Source organism: Mobula hypostoma, chromosome 3 (genome assembly GCF_963921235.1).
Source record: "Mobula hypostoma chromosome 3, sMobHyp1.1, whole genome shotgun sequence".
NCBI lineage: Eukaryota > Metazoa > Chordata > Chondrichthyes > Myliobatiformes > Myliobatidae > Mobula > Mobula hypostoma.
Window position 1 is genome coordinate 176,975,053 of NC_086099.1, and position 22,975 is coordinate 176,998,027.

A 22,975-nucleotide genomic window follows, 5' to 3' on the forward strand; every position below is an offset into this window, starting at 1 on the left:
ATCTTTGCTTCCCTGTCAAGAGGGAAACATTTCACAAAAATTGATTTGGCCCAGGCTTATCTCCAAATGGAAATCGATGAAGCATCCAAGAAATACCTGAAAATAAATACACACAAAGGACTTTACCGGTACAACATGTTGGTGTTTGGGATAGCATCAGCTCCTGCAATCTGGCAAAGGGCAATGGACCAGGTTCTGCAGGGGATTCCAGGGACTCAGTGTTACCTGGATGACATCATTGTCACTGGCAAAGATGACGACAGACACCTTTTTTTCTGTATTTTTTTATTGAAGTTCATCATCAAACAAACCTTTCCATAAGATGTATTTCAGATGTACATATATATCATATAGTCATATTTATCACAAATCTCCACATAATATTTATCTGAGGTATACACTCGTAGAAAGGAGAGGAAAGAAAGAACGATCAAAAGAAGTAAGCTATGTACAAAGTAGGGAGTGATCTTTTTTTTACAACATATTCATTGACTTGTGAGAATAAAATCAGGCCTCTGAGGTGTTATGTAGTTAAACCATTTTCCCAGTGTGAATCAAATTGTTCCAACTTATGATTAACAGATGCTGTTATCTTCTCCATTTTGTAAATGTCCATTGCATTCCATCCATACATTTAAAGTTGGGCTCTCCTGTGATAACCATTTCCTGGTAAGGGTTTTTTTTACCAGCCACCAGCAGTATATTCATTAAATATTTATCTCTTTTCAACCATTCTGGAGGTATGTACCCAAAATATATGGTCTTACTCTCTAAGGGTATTTCACATTTAAAGATGTCTTGTAGGGCATTGTGTATCCCACTCCAATAGTCTTTGGTAATGGGCCATTCCCAGAAAATATGATAATGGTTTGTATTTTGATTTCCACAATTTCTGCAGCAGACAGGGAGGTTACCATCTTAATGGGATTTCTGAGAGTGTGTAATAAAATACCTTATCAAGTTTTTCTACTCGAACTCCCTCCATTTCTGTGAACTGGTACACTTCCCATTGATACCTCCATATTATTGTCCATTCTTCCTCAGATATTATTATCCCTCCTTCCTTCTCCCATTTTGTTTTAATGTATGAAGTCGAATGTGTTTTAAGATTTGACAAACCCTTATACACGCTTGAAATGATTCTACTACCGTTGTCTGAATTCTATGCTTTTCTAAATAGCTCTATCAGACATGTACTTGCCTTGGTTGCATTTTTAACTGTCCTATTAACATACTATTGCATCTGTAAATACCGATAAAAGTCTTGTTTTTCTAATAAGTGTTTCTCCTTGAGTATTTCAAAACTGAGCAGTGTTCTTTCTTTCATTATATTGCAAATAGCTGTTATTCCTTTAGCTGTCCAGTCCTTAAATCTAGCATCCAGTTTGTTCGGCGTAAAATCAGAGTCATATGCACACCATTTAAGAATTGCAATGTCTCTCTCTAGTTTATATTCTTTTATAATAGTTTTCCATATTTTAAGAGTCCATTTCACCCATGGGTTATCAATAGTATTTATGTAACTTTGTAGATTGTTAACAGCCAAAATTGCCTGTATGGGGATGGAAAGTATCCTGTCCTCAATGTTTTTCCATTGAGCGTTATATGATGGATTTCACCAGCATATCACAGTTCTCAACTGTGCTGCAAAATAGTAATCGCTAAGAGAAGGTAGGCCCCATTCCCCCCTTTTGGCGAACATCTTTCTAACCTTCAACAAGTGCTCACCAGGTTACGAGAATATGGGCTCCGAGCTAATCGACAGAAATGTGAGTTTTTCAAAAAGAAAATCTCATACTGTGGGCATGTGATCAACAAGGATAGCTTACACATGTCTCAAGACAAGATAGAAGCAGTGCTTAAGGCATCACCACCTGAAAATGTGTCTCAGCTGAGAACATATTTTGGACTAGTGAACTGTTACCACAAGTTCTTGCCTACCCTATCCACAGTTCTACACCCACTAAATGCACTATTACAGACAGGGACACAATGGAAGTGGACTGAGAACTGTGAGAAAGCGTTTCAAGAAACTAAAGGACTCATAACTTCAGAAGGGATGCTCGCACACTTTGACCCCTCCTTACCAATCTGGCTGGCTTGTGATGCCTCACCCCATGGGATAGGAGCTGTGTTATTGCACAAGTTTCCAGATGGCTCCGAAAGACCAATAGCCTTTGCCTCAAGAACACTAACTTCAGCTGAATGCAACTACGCACAGATTGACAGAGAGGCCCTAATCCTTGTGTGGGGAGTCAAGAAATTCAGTCACTACCTCTGTGATCAAAAGTTTACCCTGTTGACTGACCATCAGCCTCTCGTGTTAATCTTCAACCCAAGAAAAGGCATTGCAGTGATGACAGGTCATAATGAGGTAGACTGAGAAGTCGAAAGTCCATCTCATTGTAGTAAGGAACTATTCAATAGGCTTCCAACAGTTTGAGGAGAATTGGTACGTCAGCACAGACATTAGAACATTTCTTCAGCTGTACTATGGAGAGTATTCTAACTGGTTGCATCACCGTCTGGTATGAAGGGGCCACAGCACAGGCTCAGAAAAAGCTGCAGAAGTTGGTAACTCAGCCAGCTCCATCATGGGCACCAGCCTGTCTAGCATCCAGGACATGCCCTTTTCTCATTGCTACCATCAAGAGTGTGGTACTGGAGCCGGAAGACACACACTTAAGTGTTTCATTTTCTTCCCCTCTGCCACCAGATTTCTGAATGGACAATGAACCCATGAACACTATCTCAGTATTTTTTGCGCTGCCTATTTAATTTATATGTATACTTATTGTAATTTATAGTTTTTATTATTATTGCAATGTACTACTACCGCAAAACAACAGATTTCATGACATAATCCAGTGATAAAAAACCTGGTTCTAAATCTGAATGTAATTTAACCTCCTGTATTTAACATAACTTTTATTTGCTTTTTCTCTTATTTAAAATAAAGTGATTCTTATACAATCCAGATGCAAATTATCTGCTTATGCATTCATGTACTTCAGTAAGTTTAAAACCCGATTAATGTTCATTGAAAAAGATATTTACATTTGAAATGACACTTGTCAAAATACAAAGGACATCTCAATTCATTATAAAATATATGATTACGTTAGATGAGGGGTTCCCAACCTTTTTTATGCCATGAACCAATACCATTAAGGAAGGGGCCCAAGGACTCCAGGTTTGGAACCCCTGCTTTAGACACTCTTGTGCCTAGTGTCACTTCATGGATAATCATAGATGAGTGTGTAGTCACAAACTCACTCGGAGTTTTCCCCAACCAGAAGCCTTGGATCCACAATCTGCTGAGGGCCAGATCAAAGGGATTCAAGTCTGTCGATCAAGAAAGCTATAGAGGGTGCAGGTACAATCTCCGGAAAGCCATCTCACAGCTGAAGTGGCATTTTGGGTCAAAACTTAAACCAATGAAGGATGCTTGATAGCTGTGGTAGGGCTTGAATGCTATCACCTCTTACAAAGTGAAATCAAGCAATATAGATGACAAAAGGGCTTTGCTCACAGATGAGCTCAATGCCTTTTATGCTTACTTTGACTATCAAAATATTGAGGTACCATCACAAAGTCCCACAGCCCCGAATGACATGATTTCAGTCTCTGGAAGCTGACATGAAAGCATCTTTCAGGAGGGTGAACCCACAGAAAGCATCCAGCCAAGATGAGATACCTGGCCGAAAGCTAAAGACCTGTCTTGATCTACTGCCTGGAGTGTTCACTGAGATTTTTAACCTTTCACTTTGACAGTCTGAGGTACCTACCTTCTTCAAACAGATTTCAATTAAACTGATACCTAAGAACGTGGTAACCTGCATCAAAGACTATCCAGTAGTACTTAACATCCACGGTGATGAAGTGTTTTGAGAGGCTGGTGATGAAACACATCAACTCTTGCCTGAGAAGTGACTTTAATCCATTCCAATTTGTTTACTGGCACAACAGTTCCACAAAAGATGCAATTTCAGTGACTCTTCACTCAACCCTAGAACTTTTGGACAGAAACGGTGCACACATTAGGGTGCTCTTTATTGAATACATCTTGGCATTCAAAACTGTCATACCCTCAACACTAATCAATAAGCTTCAATATCTTGGCCTCAACATCTCCTTGTGCAATTGGATCATCAATTTCCTCACTTGCAGACCACAGTCAGTTCAGATTGGAAACATCTCCTCTACAAGATCCCACAGCACAAGTGCACCACAAAGCCGTGTGCTTAGCCTCCTGCTCTACTTGCTTTACACTTATGACTGTGTGGCTAAGCACAGCTCCAATGCCATATTTAAGTTTGCTGACAACACCACTGTCCTAGGATGAATCAAAGGTGGTGACGAATCAGCATATAGGAGGGAGATTGAAAATCTGGCTGAGTGGTGCCACAACAGCAATCTTTTACTCAATGTCAGCAAGACCAGGAGCTGATTACTGACTTCAGGAGGAGGAAACCTGGGGTCCATGAGCCAGTCCTCATCAAGTGATCAGTGGTGGAGTGGGTCAGCAACTTTAAATTCTTTGGTGTTATCACTTCAAAGGATTTGTTCTGGGCCTAGCACACAAGTACAATTATGAAGAAAGCACCACAGTAACTCTACTTGCTTAGAAGTTTGCAAAGATTTGGCACGGCGTTTAAAATTTTGACAAATTTCTATAGATATGTAATGGAGAGTATATTGACTGGCTGCATCACAGCCTGGTACGGAAACACAAATGTCCTTGAATAGAAAATTCCACAAAAAGAAGTTGATACGGTCCAGTCCATCACGAGTAAAGCCCCCTCCACCATTGAGCATATCTACATGCAGCATTATCATAGGAAACTAGCATCTATCATTCGGAATCTCCACCACCCAGGCCTTGCTCTCTTCTTGTTGCTGCCATCAGGAAGAAGGTATGGGAGCTGGTGAACTCACACCACCATGTTCAGGAAGATTTATTACTGCTCAACCATCAGACTCTTGACCAAAAGGGATAACTTCATTTATTTTCACTTGCGCCATCACTGAACTTTTCTCACAGTTACAGACTTGCTTTCAAGAACTCTTCATCTTACGTTCTCAATACTTATTACTTTATTTATTTATTATTTTGTATTTGCAGTTTGTTGTCTTCTGCACATTGCCTGTCTGCATTGTTGGGTGTGGTCTTTCATTCATTATATTACGGTTATTGGATATACTGAGTATGCCTGCAAGAAAATGAATCTCAGAGTTGTATTTGGTGAACATCTGTACTTTGATAATAAATTTACTTTGAACATACAATCAAGCTATGTATATAGGGTATCTTATGTATTTATATTTAATGTGTTTTTTTATTATTGTGTTCTTATCTTACTGTGTTTCTTTCGTGCAGCATCCGATCTGGAGTAACAATTATTTAATTCTCCTTTACACTTGTATACTGGAAATGGCATAATACATTTTTAAATCTTGAATTGTGAATCTTTATTTTTGTTGTAAACCAAACTGGTAGTGGCTTATAAATATATTACATTTTAAATGAAAATGTTTAATTTTTGTTGCAAACATGAACAAAGACGTTACAAAAGCTTGCAGTGAAAATGCATGACACAAAGCAGCAGAATGGAATGAGTAAAAAAGGTCATCCCAGAAATTGCTGACGGGCAAAATTTGAAGGCAGAATGCAAATCTGGCAGTTTCTACCAAACATATCTTGTAAATTGTAATATGGAATTTGTTTTTAGCTTTATGCTTCCAAAAAAACCCATTATAGAATATTTGGGAACATACCTACCATATTGAAAATTCTGACCTGCTTACAACTTAAATGTTGTTTGTGGTAAAAGAGCAAAGGAGGGATTTTTTTTTGCCAGTAATGAAAATTCACATCCGGCCTAATTTGACACCCATGGAACAGGTTCCACAAGTGGAAACACTAAATCTTTGTTACTCCTTTTACTATATAACATAAATTACTAATGACCAAACTGCAATTATTTTATGCTGTTTGTGTTTAGATATACAGACTATTTACAATTTTAAAAACATGGCACTTGGTTAAAACATTGTCAGTTTAACAATTAATAAGTTTCATATTTCAAAATGCCTTCTAATTATTTTAATGTGTCGTATTTCAGATTCTTTAAAAAATATTAAGAAAAATCATGGCATAAATGAAACATTCAAGTTCTAATTAAAAGCTTGTCCACTCTTGGACAATGTGGTGATTGTGAGGTTCGCACACCAAAACTGAAACACTTTTAAAGGTAGTCCACCTCTGCAGTTTCTAAGTGTTTTGTGATGTGGTCTATTAAAAACTTTTCATTATCCGGCTCCTTGAGGTAAAAATGGCCTCCAGAAAGCTTTATGATGGTAAATTCTCCCGTTGTTAAGTCTTTCCATGCTGTGGGGTTTAAACAAAATATAATTATAATCCTCTGCAAATGTTTAATTGCAATCACAAAGTATACTTTTCTTTCTTTCTTTTTCAAATCTTTTTGTTAATTTCAAAATACAGAAACAAAACATAGCCATAATACAAATAGAAGGAGATATATTGTTACACTTAAAAAAAAAGTAATTGCAAAACCAAGTAGTGGAAATTAACAAAGCTCCCAAACATGTAGAACTAACCACGGATAATACAAAACAAAAAAAAACTGGGGGAAAAAATGAAAAAGAAAAAAAACAAAAAAAAACCCATCCCCAAAGAAAAACAAAATTAATCAACTAAACTAAAAGACTTGGGCAAAACTAACAACTTAAAAATGGAAAAGAAGAAAACCTTAGTGTCGACGACTCCAATCCCCTCCAACAACAGTACAGAGAGATAAAACAAGTTTGGAAATGATCAAATTACATCAAATGAAAATGCTGAATGAATGGCCTCCAAGTTTTTTCAAACTTAATGGAAGGGTCATAAACTGCACTTCTAATTTTCTCCAAATTCAAACACACCATAGTTTGTGAAAACCAATGAAATACAGTAGGAGGGTTAATCTCTTTCCAATTCAACAAAATGGACCTTCTAGCTATTAAAGTAAGAAATGCAATCATCCTTCGTGATGAAGAGGTTAAATTATTTAAGTCTATCATTGGTAGTCCAAAGATAGCAGTAATTGGATGAGGTTGTAAGTCTATATTTAGGACCATTGAAATAATATCAAACATATCTTTCCAATATTTCTCCAACAAGGGACATGACCAGAACATGTGGGTTAAAGAAGCTATCTCGGAATGGCATCTGTCACATTTTGGATTAATATAACAGTAATAACGAGATAGTTTATCTTTGGACATGTGAGCCCTGTGCACTACTTTAAACTGTATCAACACATGTTTAGCACATACAGAGGATGAATTCACCAACTGAAGAATTTTTTCCCATTTTTCAGTCGGTATATTAACCTCAAGTTCTCTTTCCCAGTCAGCTTTAATTTTATTAGAAGCATCAGGACATAGATTCATAATTATATTATATATAATTGCTACTACACTTTTGTGAGAGAGATTTAAATCTAAGATTTTTTCCAAAGTGTCCAAGATATGGATGTGGAAAATTAGGAGAGACAGTAATTAAAAAGTTTCTAATCTGTAGATATCTAAAAAAGTGAGATCTGGGTAAGTTAAAGTATACTTAATTACCAATTTTTTTTACCAAACACTTTCCTAAATATTTCTCAGGAAGAAAAGGTACAGATTTACTTGATATAACCTCTGCATGTTTGATCCTTAAACTGTCCCTTTAATCTCTTGGAGTAGATTTGGGTTGGATGGGAAACATTTGTTTTTTTAAAATGTCGAACGTAATTCAGACCCTTCTCCTCTGTTTTTAACCATGACTGAGGCCCAATTGTTATTCACTCTCATTTGCATCCTCTCATCCTTCCACGAAAAATGGAGGCCTTTATTACTAACTCCCCAGAAAGGGATTGAGTTCTGAAAATATATAAATTTATTTACAAATTGAAATAAGCGGACTGACAGTCAGTGGTCTATGCCTACCAAGTTGGGGGGTTGGTGGTGGTGGTGGAGAAATGGTATGGATGCAGGTGATGTTCCCTTAATCTGCCTTTCAATGGTGGGCAGGTGGGGACCATCTTATTTGACCAACACTGGACAAACCAGCCATCTTGATCTGAGAAGCAAACAAAAAACTATTATGTGATTGTTAACTTATACCTATCCTGGAACACTGGCAAAAATCAGTCTCACCCTCAAGGTCATGTGGTACATCCTGTTTTCCATCAAAGCTGCTGATAGAACAGGAGAAAAGCTTCATCTGTGGTTTTTCATATCTGCAACAGAAATATCATTCAAAATTCATCAACTCCACAATACACAATAACATGCATTTTGTGGTAATCTGTCCATGTTTTCAAAAAAAAGCAATTAAATGTATTTTGTGTTGTGTAATTAAATACTACTTTGCAAATATATATCATAATTATAATAAAATAGTCAAGGATGATTCAAATTTCACGAACAGATAATAGTATTCTCTTGTATTAGTAAAGCACACCAGAAGTGTTAACATTTTATTTTGCTCTTAAACAGGAAGTTATTCACTCTATTTTTACTTCTTCTTTATACCTAATATGGTAAAGGCACCAAGCAATGGAATCATGGAGACTTCACTGACTGCATCCAGAAAGTGCACAAGGATAGTTTGCTCTGGTCAGCTATTGAGCTCTTCTTCTTCAAAAAAAAGATCAGTCTCAATTCAGTGTTTCTTTGAGGATAAAATTAAGTTTAAGAATGGGCCAAATGGAAATCAGACAAAAGCCTTCATCTCTGTCATCCAGAGGATAAATTGTGTCCTCATATAGATCTACAGACAAAATAAGTTAGAGGCCAGTACCTGAAATTTTAAAAGCAAATGGAAAATTTGATAAGAAAACCAGCTGAGTCTTATTTTCTATTGTTTGTGTAAAGGACCACAATAGCTTTTTGTACAATGCAATAATCCCATTGTTTTGCAAAAAACCTATCTTTTGTTACAAATGGTTTTGTTATAAATAAGTCCATTCAGCAGTTTTATAAATCGATACTCATTTGTATAAATATGTTAACAATGAATCTTTCCTTAGATGTATGTGGACTGAGCACAATGACAGTGGTCAACAACTTTAAAGACTCTTATTCTGTGGTTTTAAATTTTGACTTTTTGTAGAGTACCAATGAACTGTACATCCAACTATATTCATTCTTGTACACAAGACAATTTACAAAACTAACAATAGAGCCATGCAACCATCGTAAAAAAAATTGCTATTATATCTTATATATACCTGCTTTTACAACATGATTTATGTTTATTTTCTTTTCCTGATCACACTATACATTCTGTAGGTTTACCTAATTAATTCCAAAAGTCTAAGATCTGCTTTTAAAACTGGAACAAACAGTTGCAGAATGTCTTTATTTGTAAGAATTTCAGATGGGGTACCACCGATGGACGTCATCCATTTCAAGAATTCATCATCTGGGAGCTCTGACTTCTTCTGGCCAGAGGATCGAGCTGCAGACTAAATTATTGTGAAAGGTGAAATAATTATTCAGTGTCATCTTAAACAGATAAACTTTATTTTAAAAAAATCCCAATAAAACCAGACAAATCACTGCAAATCTATTTGTATGTTTTGCATTTCTAATTGTCATTAAGATGAGGGATCAGTGTTACAGTGTCAACTTTAATCACCAAACCTTGAATTTTTCTTATCAGTCATTATGTGTAAATAACATGCCAGTGCAAAATTAAAAAGAGTTTTGTTCACTTGTGTTATCACAAACTTCATGACTGAGATGCTACATAAATGCACAGAAATTAAGACTCTTCCACCACCAGTGAGACAATCATTCAATCAAGCTTGCTTCCAAAGATAACTGCTAAATTGATGTGTAATAGTCCCCTAATTACTTGGTCCACATGCAAGGCAAAATTAACACCCAACTTCTAAATATATATTTCCATCTCACATATAATCTTATTTCACATACCAACTGAAAAGTTTGAAGGAACTGTTAAAACAAAATCTTTATATCTGTTTGTTTGTGCTCTTCTCGGTTTACCAATGACACGATGAGCTTTTTTCATTAAGGTAATATAAAGCAAGTATACAGAGTCTCGACCGAACTTAATTGTCACAACCAAAATCCTTTGGTCTTCAGAAAATAGAAAGAGACAGAAACATCAAGCAGTTGCTAATCTCTTGCCAGGTTGGTAAGCTAAATATGCTCTCATAATTTAAGAACATTGAGCTGCAACATCATTATAGTGCCAAAGAAATTCAGCTTCCATGCGTTGGTCATGCATGCTTGGTTTACAGGATTATTTTTCACAGCTACTATTACAGTTGTAATTGTTCATGAAATATGGTACAATAAGCAGAAAGCATGCTGTCCACACAACTGTTCTACCCATGGCCGCAAGAAACAGCAAAGAGTTGTGGCCACGGCTCAGCACTTCCCAGAAACCAGCCACCCAACACGGACTCTGTTCATATTCCTCACTACCTCAGTAAAACAGCCAGCATAATCAAAGACCCCACCCACCTAAGACATTCTCTCTCCTTCCCTATTCTGTTGGGCTGAAGATACAAAAGCCTGAAAGCACATAACACCAGGCTCAAGGACAACTTCTACCCCACTGTTATTTATAAGACTGCTGAATGGTTTCCTAGGACGATAAAATGGATTCTTGGCCTCACAACCTGCCTCGTTTAGGATCTTGCACCTTATTGTTTACCTGCACTGCACTTCCTCTGTAGCTGTTTCACTGTACCTTTGTGCATTTGACAATAATAAACCAATATGTAAGGAGGCAATCAATTAAGATGGCTGTAATCTGTCATGCACATTATCTTGTGAACAGTTGATTTCAACATCACACTGTTCCTTCAGGAACTGCCAGGATATATAGAAGTGGCCAACAGATGGGGTATATGAAGCTCTAACCACTGCCACATTAAAAGGAGAAGCTGTAGAAAAGGCAGGAGTATGTGAAAGGCCAGCCAGAGGTCTCTCAAAGCAGCGTCATCTCTTTTTTTTATGCCCAATCTTTGCTCATTGTCTTGATATAAAACTTTGATTTTGAAATATTTTTAAAAACAAGGATTCCAAAACACTTGTTTCCTCCAGGGATGCAAAAGACTGCAGATACTGGAAGCTAGAGCAACATACTGAAAGTTTTTGGAACTCAGTAGGTCAGGCAGCATATATGGAGGGAAATTGACAGTCAAAGTTTGGGGTCAAGACCCTTCATTAGACAGTCCAGATGAAGGGTATCAAACCAAAATGTCGACTGTCCATTTTCCTCTGCAGATGCTGTCTGACCCACTGAGTCCCATCAGCTTGTTGTGTGTTGTTTTTCCTTCTGGTTCTTGGGTATGTACAATGTAACAGTTCACAATAGCTTTAATAAGGAGAAAGTAGCTCTATGAAGAAAGCTGATATGAGCTGACCCAATAATACCTTTAAACACAGCTGGCAGATAATGAACTGATGGAGTGACAGATGCATCACGTATATAACAGGAGGGGCAAACACATGTGGAAATGAAAGAGATCCAGTTTGCTGGCTGCAAGTCAGTTCAGGAGCTCTATCAAAAATAAAAGTATTACTATTCTTAATATGCTAAGCTTGCTGTCAAATTTGATGGCTCAAAAAAGAACTTACTTTAATATTGGAGCCATTCATGAACTCAGAATGTACCATACACTTCAAAGCTACTTTAATAATGTATAATGTCTACAATATTTGATTTGTGTGTGATAAGGACCACATAAATAATGACTATGACAGTGCAATTTTGTTCCCAAATATCTGCCCAAGATTCAAATGTAATCTTGTTTAAAAGTATCCTGTGAAAGAAATCATCTATGTCTGTCAGTATTGCCTCTTTATTCCACCAAAACATCAGAATGGATTTTGTGCTCTGAACGCACAGCCTTCTAACTTGTATACAGATAATAACACTGAAGATAGTTTATTCAGCCAGGAGGTAATATGTGCAACTAGATGTCCAAGTTGTATTTCATAAAGGTGTAAATGCACACTCATGCTGGGAAACTCTCCACAGATGAGGTCTAACACAGATGCACCTTTACTGCAAACAATCTGTGCCTCAAACTACAGCACTCCTGTTTTCTCTAAATTCACCATGTTTGTGAATCAAATTGAAGCAACCTACTAACACATTGAATATGTTGAGAAATGTCAAAGAAAGAAGCTTGGATCTCAGAGAACTGATGGGTTTGTCATCAGATTGATGGCACATTCATAACATCCACTCATATGTTACTTAGCAGATAAACTTAAGCAGCCACTTTCACTGCAGATCCTCCTACAGAGATAACAGAAGTTGGACCTTCCACTTCAAATGGTAAGCACTGAAATTCCACTAAGTTTGTAATTACTACCTGTCCCCATTCCTCTCTTTGTTTATTTACCATTCTGGTTGCCCTCTTGTCCTTCCTCTTCTCACCTGCCCATCACATTGCTCTTGTTCCCTTCCTGTTCACTTCCTTCCTCTCCTATTAGGTTCTTTCCTCTTCATTCTTTTACCTCTTCCACTCATCTCTTCCCAGTTTCTTACTTCACCCCCCCAACCCTACCCACCCACCTTCCCCGTCACCTGGTCTTACCCATCACCTGGAGGCTTGCAGTCCTTTCCCTCCCTCAACCTTCTTATTCTGGTTTCTTTCCCCTTGCAGTTAGATTTACAGAAAGTTATACAGATCTATTCCAAGATACAAAAAAAAGTCTGCGGATCAAATTACTCTTTCACCCAACTCATAATTTAGGTAATAAACAGCATGCATACTGACAAAAAGAGGTTAAAGGTTGCAATTGTTTTTACTTACATGTGGTGCTGAAGCACCAGATACAAATAGATGGACAGGCTCCAAACTGTGCTTTCGTTTAATGTACTCCGCTGTAGCAAAACTGAGGTATGCCCCAAGACTGTGGAGGAAAACACATGGTTTGAGCCATTTGAGTTTTGGCCCAGATTTTAAATCAAGGATGAACACAATGAAATACTACTATGTCTTCAGTATTCATTGATTGACTGGCAAACTGAGTGTTAAGAGGTAAAGTGCGAGTTTATGCACTTTAATAAATCAAAAGGCAGATTATCTAAATTAAGAGCAAGTGTAAGTGAATTAACTGCAAGAGATTTAGATGTTTTAGTACATGAATCAAGGCACTGAAAAGGCAAACTGCATTTTGCCTTTCAATGCAAAGGGAACAGAATTTAAAAATTGGGAGGTTTTGTTGCTGACCCAAGAGAAACTCACTTGCTAGAATCTAGTGTAAAAGTAAACTGTTGGAGGAATTCCAGAGTGACACATACAAAATGCGGGTGGAACTCAGTGTGTCAAGCAGCATCTATGGAAGCAAGGGGATGGTTGATGTTTTGGGTCATCAGGACAAGAAGATTTGTTGCATTTATGCATGGTATTTATGATGCTTCACCTGGAATATGCTGTATTCAGTACCCTGACACAAAAAAAAAGACATAGTAACACTGCAGGCAGTACAAAGAGATTTACCAGACTAATTCCTGGGATGAGAGAGCTGCTCTACCAAGAGAGACTAACTAATCTGGGCCTATATTTCTTCAGATTCAGAAGAATAAGTGATGACTTTAGTCAAATGTAAGTTCCTAAGGGGGCTTGACAGACCAGTTATTGGGATGTTTTCACCAGTAACAATACAGTTTCAAACAATGGGACATAACTACATGGTAAAAAGTCAATCATTTAAAGCTGAGGTACACAGAAATTTACTTTTGCAGAGGGTGGTGAATCTCTGCATTGCGGTGTGATGGGACATAGATTATTATTAGTATTTAGAGGGAAAGTAGATGAATAGTTGATAGATTGATTAATAGAGAGATATGGCAAAATGGCACAAAAGAGACCTCAAGGGCCTGATAGCCTTTTACTCATACTTCCTTGAGTAATACAACCCATTGGCATAGTTACTTATATTTGGTAGTGTAAGCATTTTCTGGACACTCTACATGTACTGTACATTTTGTTTACTCCTGTTCCAACTATTATAAGTTAGCATTTACTGATCAAGCATACTGTCTACAGTTTAACAAGAAAACTACAAAAAAGGTAATTAAAAAAAAAATTGTGGGTCATTTTCAAGTAAACCCTTGAGATATCGATCTTTCCATACACATTTAGAAGAACACTGCAGCACAATACCCTTTGGCCCATAATGTTTTGCCGACCTTTTATCCTATTCTAAGATCAATCAACTTTCCACCCTAAAAGCCGTCCATTTTTCTATCATCCGTGGCTAAGAGTCTCTTAAATGTCCCTAATGTCCTTCTTGCTGAAATTGTTGTCCATCACCTGGGTAGCATGAATTTTACTCACTAGTTTAAACCCGAATCATTGTCCAGAGTATACTACATACAGACACAGGCAGCTTCATTACCTGTAAAGCTGAAGACAGAATTGAACACAGTAGAAAACTAACATCATGCTGAAGCAACTGAACATGTATGGACTCGGGACACTGCATGAGGAATTCCTGTAGCAATGTCTTAGGAAAAACTGAGATGACTGACCTGCAAGAACAACAACCACTTTTCATGGTTGAAACTCAAACTTGACATCAAGGATAGTTATTCTCTCTTCAGCTCTGGAATTTGCTTCTTTTCCCCATGTATGGAACAAGGCAATAATGATGTTGAGAGCAAAGTCATCCTGGCAGAACTGAGCATCGGTCAGCAAGTTACACAGTCAAAGTTGAGTGTATTGTTAAATGCATAGCTGTGATGAACCCAGTTACAGGTGACTTCTGTGTAAAAGGACTATTCAGCCCCTTCAATCCAGACTGGAATTTTCATACTTAACCTAGACAGAGTTAAGTCAGGCAATTTTCTATTTTCTTCAAGTAAATGCAAATGCTGTGCTATACAATAATATATCTAGAGGCAAGTGAGTAAAGGGGGAATTATACTTGTAAAAATAATATATTGGGGAAATTAACTTGTATTTCTCAAGTTGCAATATATTGCTTAAAATTCAATTAACTCTGAATGCTTTGGCCATACCAATCACTACTAGGGCCACAAATTACTGGACTAAACAAAAGCACCTGAGTATATCATAGATAAGGGTGAAAGGTGAAATATTTAAGGGGAACATGAGGGGAAACTTCTTCATTCAGAGGGTGGCGAGAGTGTGGAACCACCTGCCAGCATAAGTGGTGGACGCAGGTTTGATTTCAACTTTTAAGAGAAATTTGGATAGGTACATGGATGGGAGAGGTATGAAGGGCTTATGGTCCAGGTGTAGGTCAATGGGACTAGGCAGATTAATGGTTCGGCATGGACTAGATGGGCCAAAGGTCTTGTCTTAATGTAGAGTTATAGAACACTACAGCATAGAAACATGTCTTCAATGTATTTATTAGACTGCATTAACTATGTAGAATTATCTTCACAGGGATGAAATTATAAAACCGGAGGGGGCTTGCACATCTCTCCAAGCCACTAGAGTTATCTGACACATCATGATGTCTGCGCTCCATGTGCACATTGGGGAAATGATAATTGATATGTCTGCAATGACAACATCTTCAAGTTTTATTCTGGAAAGAAACTAGTGACAATCAACATTACTGCAATCATAAAATGTTTCATTTCTTCCTAACTAAAACGAACACCAGGACATAAGACAAAGGAGGAGGAGGATACTCAGCCCTCAAGCTTGCACCATCATTCAGTTACATCGTGACAGATCTAGGTCAATGTCATTTTCCTGCCCTCACCATATATTACTGCACTCCTTTAATGCTCAGTTATTTATCACTTTCAGTTTTGAATAAAATCAACGGCCAAGCCTCCATAATCCTCTAGGGTAGAGAATTCCAAAGATTTGACAATCTGAGTTAAGAAATTTCTCATTTTTGAATGGTCCACTGTGGTTCCTAGTTCTTGACTCCTCCTCACATCTACCCTGAAAAGCCTTCTAATAATTTTGTCTGTTTTGAAAGAAGCCACCTCTCATTCTTCTGAAATCTAAATATAGGCCCAGCTGATTTAGTATGTCCTATTATAACAGATCACAATCCACCAAGCAGGAACAAATCTGGTGAATCTTTGCTGTACTCTCTGGATGGCCTTTATATCCTTCCTCAGCAAAGTGTACAAAGCTCCAGCAGAGGTCTCAACAAGGTCTTACATAATTGTAATAACTTGTGTACTTAAATCCTCTTGCAATAAAAGCCAATGTACCATCTACCATCCTAATAATCTGCAGCACTTGCCTCATTAGCATCCCCTTTCATAATGGATCATCCAGATTGCTAATGCCTTTTGCCAGGGCAAATGATGTAATTGTTTTCTACAATGATATATGGAAGAAAAGGGCCCTATATTCAAGTGTTCATAAAATAATGTAAGTTTCTTTTTCAAAATGCATTGAAAACCATTATTAGGTTTCACATGATAAAACCATTAAGAATTGTTGATGTTTACCTCCACCCATTAATGTCAGAGAATCTTATCTGCTTGTCAGTCCTATTCAGTTCCTTCTCCTCACTTCTTTTTCTTGCAGAAAGTTTTAAAGTTATCAATCTCCCTTCATCTCCCTGGACCGCACTTCCATCTTCAGCAACATCCACTCCTATTCCCATGCAATGGTAGGAAGTGGAATCTCTGCCCTTCTACCTCACCCCTTCCTGCTACCGAGGAATCCAAACACTACTTCCAAGTGAAGCAGTGGTTCATTTGGATTCTTCTAGTTTACTGTTCTGTAGTCAATGTTCACAACTTGGTTTCCCTACAACGGAGAATCCAGATGCACGTGTGTGGCCACTGTGCACAATACCTCCACTCAGTCTGCAGAAAGATTCTAAACTTATGAATGTTTGTCATTTTAATGCTCCCCCGCACTCCTACCTCTTTCCTCTCTTCTTTGGCTTCCTTTATTCTTCTAATGAAATCCAAAAGAAGATCAAGGACCAGTAGCTCATCTTACTGCTTAGCATATTACAGCCTTCAAGACTTAACAGCTAGTTAAGCAATTTCCAATAACCAGACTTTCCAGCTTGTATCGGAACTGACTGGTTCTGATAAACAGTCATTAACCTGCTTCTCTCTTTCCTTCCCCTTGCACCCTACCTCCCTCATCCATTTCCCACCAAAGTAATTTTCCTATCACCCTCCTACCTGGTTCCTCACCACCTCTTACCAATTCCGTCTAGCACAACTGTCTTCTTGAAACAAAACAACAGCTAAGTTATTTGATGTCACTTTCAGCATGTTGAAGGCAAGTTTGCTTCAGAAATTCATTTGTTGTCTGGCCTGCTGAGAATTTCCAGCAGTTTGTTTTTGTTTCAGATTTCCAGCCACTGCAGATCCTTGCCTTCAGATAATTGTAATTTGCATTATACCACCCTCATTGTACAGCCAATCCATTGAGAACATTCCCTTTCTACAACACAGAGCTAGCTTTAAGAAATAATCACACAACATAAATTGTTTTGAGCACCTCCACCTATCTTTCTTAACTACTTTGCATCTTCCCCAGTTTCCTCTTTCCACCTCTCCATTTCTTTTTCTCTCTTTTTAACCTCATCTACCTGCAACCATGTTCTTTTCCCTAACTTCCTACTTGATACCTATAATCGCTTCCTTTGAATTACTTTTGTTCTAAAACTGTTAATTTTTTGCTGCTTTTTTTGCCACGTTAGTGTAAATAAGCTGAAAGAAAATAACTTCTAAAACTGACATTTCATCATATGCCGTGCACCTGTTAAACAAGAAATAACATTGAAGTTAATACCAATCGCATTTATCAGTTACTAAAGCTGATACTGCAATGAGTGAAGTCTAATTGATAACACATTAACATTTTAAAATTGCTTTATAAGCCATTTAACAAGAAACTATTTTTGATGGAAATGGCCTTCTTATTTATAGAAACATAGAAAATAGGTGCAGGAGTAGGCCATTCGGCCCTTCGAGCCTGCACCGCCATTTATTATGATCATGGCTGATCATCCAACTCAGAACCCCACCCCAGCCTTATAGCCAAGCATGCTAAATTGATTTATCTTTCATACCTGTGACCAAAAAATGCAAAAGGCTTCTCTTTAAGACTAGGCAGTAAGATGGTGGCAATTTCATCAATGAGCTGCTGAATGTTCTGCATAAAAGGTTCCTTAGAACGAGTTTCTCTTCCAGGAAGACGTATAGAATAAACTGAAATTTAAAACATTATTCCGGGCATTAATTTAAACTATTATACTATAAAGGGAGATCCAATTTACAATAAAGTCTGTGCATTTTATATTGATAAGGGGTTGTGGAAGAGCTGAAACAGGGACATAGTGGTAAGCTTCAACACTGATATTCTTGCTACTTTAACAACCGAATTGGAGAAGGATATAATGGTAGAAAGTCTTAGGGCAAATTTTCAGTCACTATTGTGATGGATATTACACAATCACATGAAAGATCCTTCATTAGAACCTACAGGTTCCACATACTGAAAAACCAAGTATTTCTATTACCACAGATGCTACCTGATCTGCCAAGAGTTTATAGCATTTTCTACCTTATTTAAGACATACAGCATTTTTTTAAATGATCATTACCATGAAAACAATATTTTTTGTCATGTTAGACCATGACATAGGAGCAGAAACAGGCCATTTCAGCCTGTTGAGTCTGCTCCACCATTCCATCATGGCTGATCTATTTTTCTCTTAACCCCATTCTTCTGCCTTCTCCCCATAACTTTTCACACCTTCACTAGGCAAGAACCAATCAACCTCCGCCTTAAATACACCCAATGACCTGGCCTCCACAGCCCACTGTGGCAACAAATTCCACAGGTTCACCCTGTCTGGCAAAATAAATTCTTCCTCATCTCTGTTTTAAATGGACACCCTCTAAGGCTGTACACTCTCGTCCTTAACTCCTCCATCACAGGAAACATCCTCTCCATATACACTCAACCTAGGCCTTTCAACATTCAACAGGGTTCAATGAGATTCCCCACCATTTTTCTAAATTCCAGCGAGTAAAGGCCCAGAGCCATCAATCACTCCTCATATGATAACCCTTTCATTCCCTGAATTTTTCTCATCAACCTCCTCTGAACCCTCTCCAATGTCAGCACATCCTTTCTTAAGGACCCAAAACTGTTCACGATACTCCAAGTGAGGTCTCACCACTGCCTTATAAAGCCTCAGCGTTACATCCTTGGTTTTATATTCTCAAAATGAATGCTAATATTTCATTTGCCTTTGTCACCACTGACTCAACCTGCAAATTAACCTTTAGGGAATTCTATACGAAGACTCTCAAGTCCCTTTGCACCTCAGATTTTTGAATTTTCTGCCCGTTAAGAAAATAGTCCAAGCTTTTATTCCTTCTACCAAAGTGCATGGCTGTATACTTCGTGACACCGTATTCCATCTGCTACTTCTTTGCCTGTTCTCCTAAACTGTCCAAGTCCTGCTGCAGCCTCCCAGCTTCCTCAACACTGCCTGCCCCCTCAACACTACCTGCCCCCTCCATGTATCTTCACATCATCCAAAAATTTGGCCACGAAGCCATCAATTCCATCATCCAAATCATTGGCATACAACATAAGAAGTAGTGGTACCAACACGGACCCCTGTGGAACACCACTGGTCACTGGCAGCCAAACAAAAAAGGTACCATTTATACCCACTCTTTGCCCCCTGCCAATCACTCAATGCTCTATCCATGCTAGTTTCTTTCCTGTAATAGCATAGGCTCTTACCTTGCTAAGTAGCCTCATATGCAGCACCTTGTCAAAATCCTTCTGAAAATCCAAGTACACATCATCCACAGGTTCTCCATTGTCAGTCAAGAATTTTACTGAAGGCAAACATGCTCACTTTGAGCAGATGCCTTCAAATACCCTGAAACCTCTTTCTTACCAGTCAACTTCAACAACTTCCCAACTACTAAGGTGAGGCTAACTGGTCTATAATTTCCTTTCTTTGGCCTCCCTCCCGTCTTGAAGCATGAAGTGATATTTGTAATTTTCAAGACTTTCAGAACAATACCAGAATCTATTGATTCTTGAAAGATCATTACTAATGGCTTCAGTTGCCTCTTTCAGAACCCTGAGGTGTCTTTGGTCCAAATGACATATCTACCTCAGGGTCTTTCAGTTTCCCAAGCATCTTCTCTCTAGTAATAGCATCTACACACACTTCTATCCCCTGATATGCTCAAACTTCCAGCATACTGCTAGTGTCTTCCACAGTGAAGACTGACACAAAATCCCTATTTAGTTTGCCCGCCATTTCCTTGTCCTCCATTTCTATCTTTGCAGTGTCATTTTCCAGTGATCTGATATTTACTCTCACCTCTCTTTTACTACTTATTTCCCTGAAAAAACTTTTTGTATCCTCTTTGATATCATTTGGTAACTTAACTTCATATTTCATCATAAAAAGCAGTCCCAGCACACAACCCTGCGAAACACCACTGGTCACGGGCAGCCAATCAGAAAAGGCACCTTTAATTCTCACTCTTTGCCCCCAGCCAATTAACCAATGCCCTATCCATGCTAGTTTCTTTCCTGTAATACCATGGGCTCTTGTTAAGCAGCTTCATGTACTACACCTTGTAAAGGCTTTCTGAAATCCAAGTACACAACATTCACCGATTCTCTCGTCTATCCTGCTGGTTTTTTCCTCAAACAATTCTAACAGATTTGCCAGGCAAGATTTCCCCTTAAGAAACTATGCTGACTTTTGGTCCATTTTATCATGTGATAGAGGTATTTAAAATTATGAGGGGGATAGATAGAGTTGACGTGGATAGGCTTTTTCCATTGAGAGCAGGGGAGATTCAAGCAAGAGGACATGAGTTGAGAGTTAGAGGGCAAAAGATTAGGGGTAACATGAGGGAGAACTTCTTTACTCAGAGAACGGGCTTCCAGCAGAAGTGGTTGAGTCAGGTTCGATGTTGTCATTTAAAGTTAAATTGGACAGCTATATGGACAGGAAAAGAATGGAGGGTTATGGGCTGAGTGCAGGTCAGTGGGACTAGGTGAGAGTAAGAGTTCAGCATGGACTAGAAGGGCCAAGATGGCCTGTTTCCAAGCTGTAATTGTTATATGGTTATATGTGCCTCCAAGTATCCAAGCACCTCCTACATTTCAGTATCCTCTTTGATATCGCTGGCTAGCTTACCTTCACATTTCATCTTTTCCTCTCTTTATGGCCTTTTACTTGCCTTCTGTTGGTTTTTAAAAGTTTCCCAATCCTTTAACCTCCCACTAAGTTTTGAGCTATTATACGCCCTCTTATTGGCTTTCATGTTTGCCTTGACTTCCCTTGTCAGCCTCAGATGCATCATACTGCCTTTGGAATACTTCTTTGTGCTTATCCTTCTAAGTTGCTCCCAGAAATCAGAGCCATTGCTGCTCTGTGGTCATTCCTGTTAGTGACCCCTTCCAATCAAATTTGGACAGCTGAACATGTTGCAACAGATTCGGTTGTCTTGTTATCCTGATATTGTAAACTCCAATGTTTATTAATTGTGTTCCTTTAAGTTTCTTGTTTAAGATTGGCAGTGGCCTTGGATTGACCAGATTATTGACAGCTGTTTGAATTTCAAGTTTCCAGCATCTGCAATATTTTGCTTTTGTAATTATATTTACAAATGGATTCCACATAGGAACGGAATTGGTAAACTACAATTGTCTTAAGTTTCCTCCTGTGCTAAGAGTAGATAAAATTTGCACAAGTTCAAGTTTCTTAATGTTAGCAAATGTCCCAAGTCCAGAAGTATTTGTCTATGGATATTGATTAAAGACAGATATGAGTACAGCTTCAAGACTTTACATTCATAGTCATAGTCATAATTTATTGATCCCGGGGGAAATAGGTTTTTGTTACAGTTGCACCATAAATAATAAATAGTAATAGAACCATAAATAGTTAAATAGCCTAAAATAGAATAGAACCATAAATAGTTCAAATAGCCTAATAACATTAAATTTATAAAGTGGTATCAGAGTACTAGCAGGACTAACAGACTAAAAGGGTAATTACGTGACAGACCCTACGGTGTAGCAGCTGTGACTTCATACTGTCCTAAATGCACAGGATTACTCCTACTCTAGCATGAATCACTACCTTCAAATGTTTGAAGAAAATTATAAAATTAAGTGTAAGAGTTAACTGCTGAAAATATTATATTCAGCAATTGTCATGTCCTTTTTTATATACACATGGATATGTATAGGCATATAGAAATAGATGCAAACTATTTAAGAGCAGGGAGGTTATGTTGCAACTGTATAGGGTACTGGTGAGGCCACACCTGGAGTACTGTGTGTAGTTCTGGTCTTAGAAACATAGAAAACCTGCAACACAATACAGGCCCTTCGGCCCACAATGCTGTGCCAAATATGTACTTACTTTAGAAATTACCTAGGGTAATAGCCCTCTATTTTTCTAACCTCCATGTACCTATCCAGGAGTCTCTTAAAAGACCCCATTGTATCTGCCTCTACCACCGTTGCCAGCAGCCCACTCCACACACTCTCCACTCTCTGTGTAAAAAACTTTCCCCTGACATCTCCTCTGTACCTACTTCCAAGCACCTTAAAACTGTGTCCTCTCGTGTTAGCCATTTCAGCACTGGGAAAAAGCCTCTGACTATCCACACGATCAATGCCTCTCATCATCTTATACACCTCTATCAGGTCACCCCTCATCCTCTGTCGCTCCAAGGAGAAAAGGCCGAGTTCACTCAACCTATTCTCATAAGGCATGCTCCCCAATCCAGGCAACATCCTTGTATATCTCCTCTGCACACTTTCTATAGTTTCCACATCCTTCCTGTAGTGAGGCGACCGGAACTGAGCGCAGTACTCCAAGTGGAGTCTGACCAGGGTCCAAAATAGCTATAACATTACCTCTCGGCTCTTGAACTCAATCCCACAGATGAAGGCCAATGCAC

General features: G+C 38.2%; 1 protein-coding gene across 2 annotated transcripts in view; it reads right to left on the bottom strand.

Moving 5' to 3' along the window:
* Nucleotides 1–355: 355 nt before the first annotated feature.
* The window catches only part of olah (oleoyl-ACP hydrolase), a 31,736-nt gene continuing 9,116 nt past the window's right edge, over nucleotides 356–22,975 (bottom strand). The window contains exons 4-9 of one of the 2 annotated variants that reach the window (XM_063044142.1): nucleotides 18,082–18,220; nucleotides 12,852–12,951; nucleotides 9,346–9,515; nucleotides 8,203–8,285; nucleotides 7,993–8,125; nucleotides 356–6,391 (exon numbers count right to left, since the gene is read on the bottom strand). In XM_063044142.1, coding sequence (XP_062900212.1) covers nucleotides 6,313–6,391; nucleotides 7,993–8,125; nucleotides 8,203–8,285; nucleotides 9,346–9,515; nucleotides 12,852–12,951; nucleotides 18,082–18,220 — 704 coding nt within the window. In that variant the 3' untranslated portion in view covers nucleotides 356–6,312. The remainder of the gene's footprint in view (nucleotides 6,392–7,992; nucleotides 8,126–8,202; nucleotides 8,286–9,345; nucleotides 9,516–12,851; nucleotides 12,952–18,081; nucleotides 18,221–22,975) is intronic. The other variant, XM_063044143.1, reaches the window with a different exon arrangement.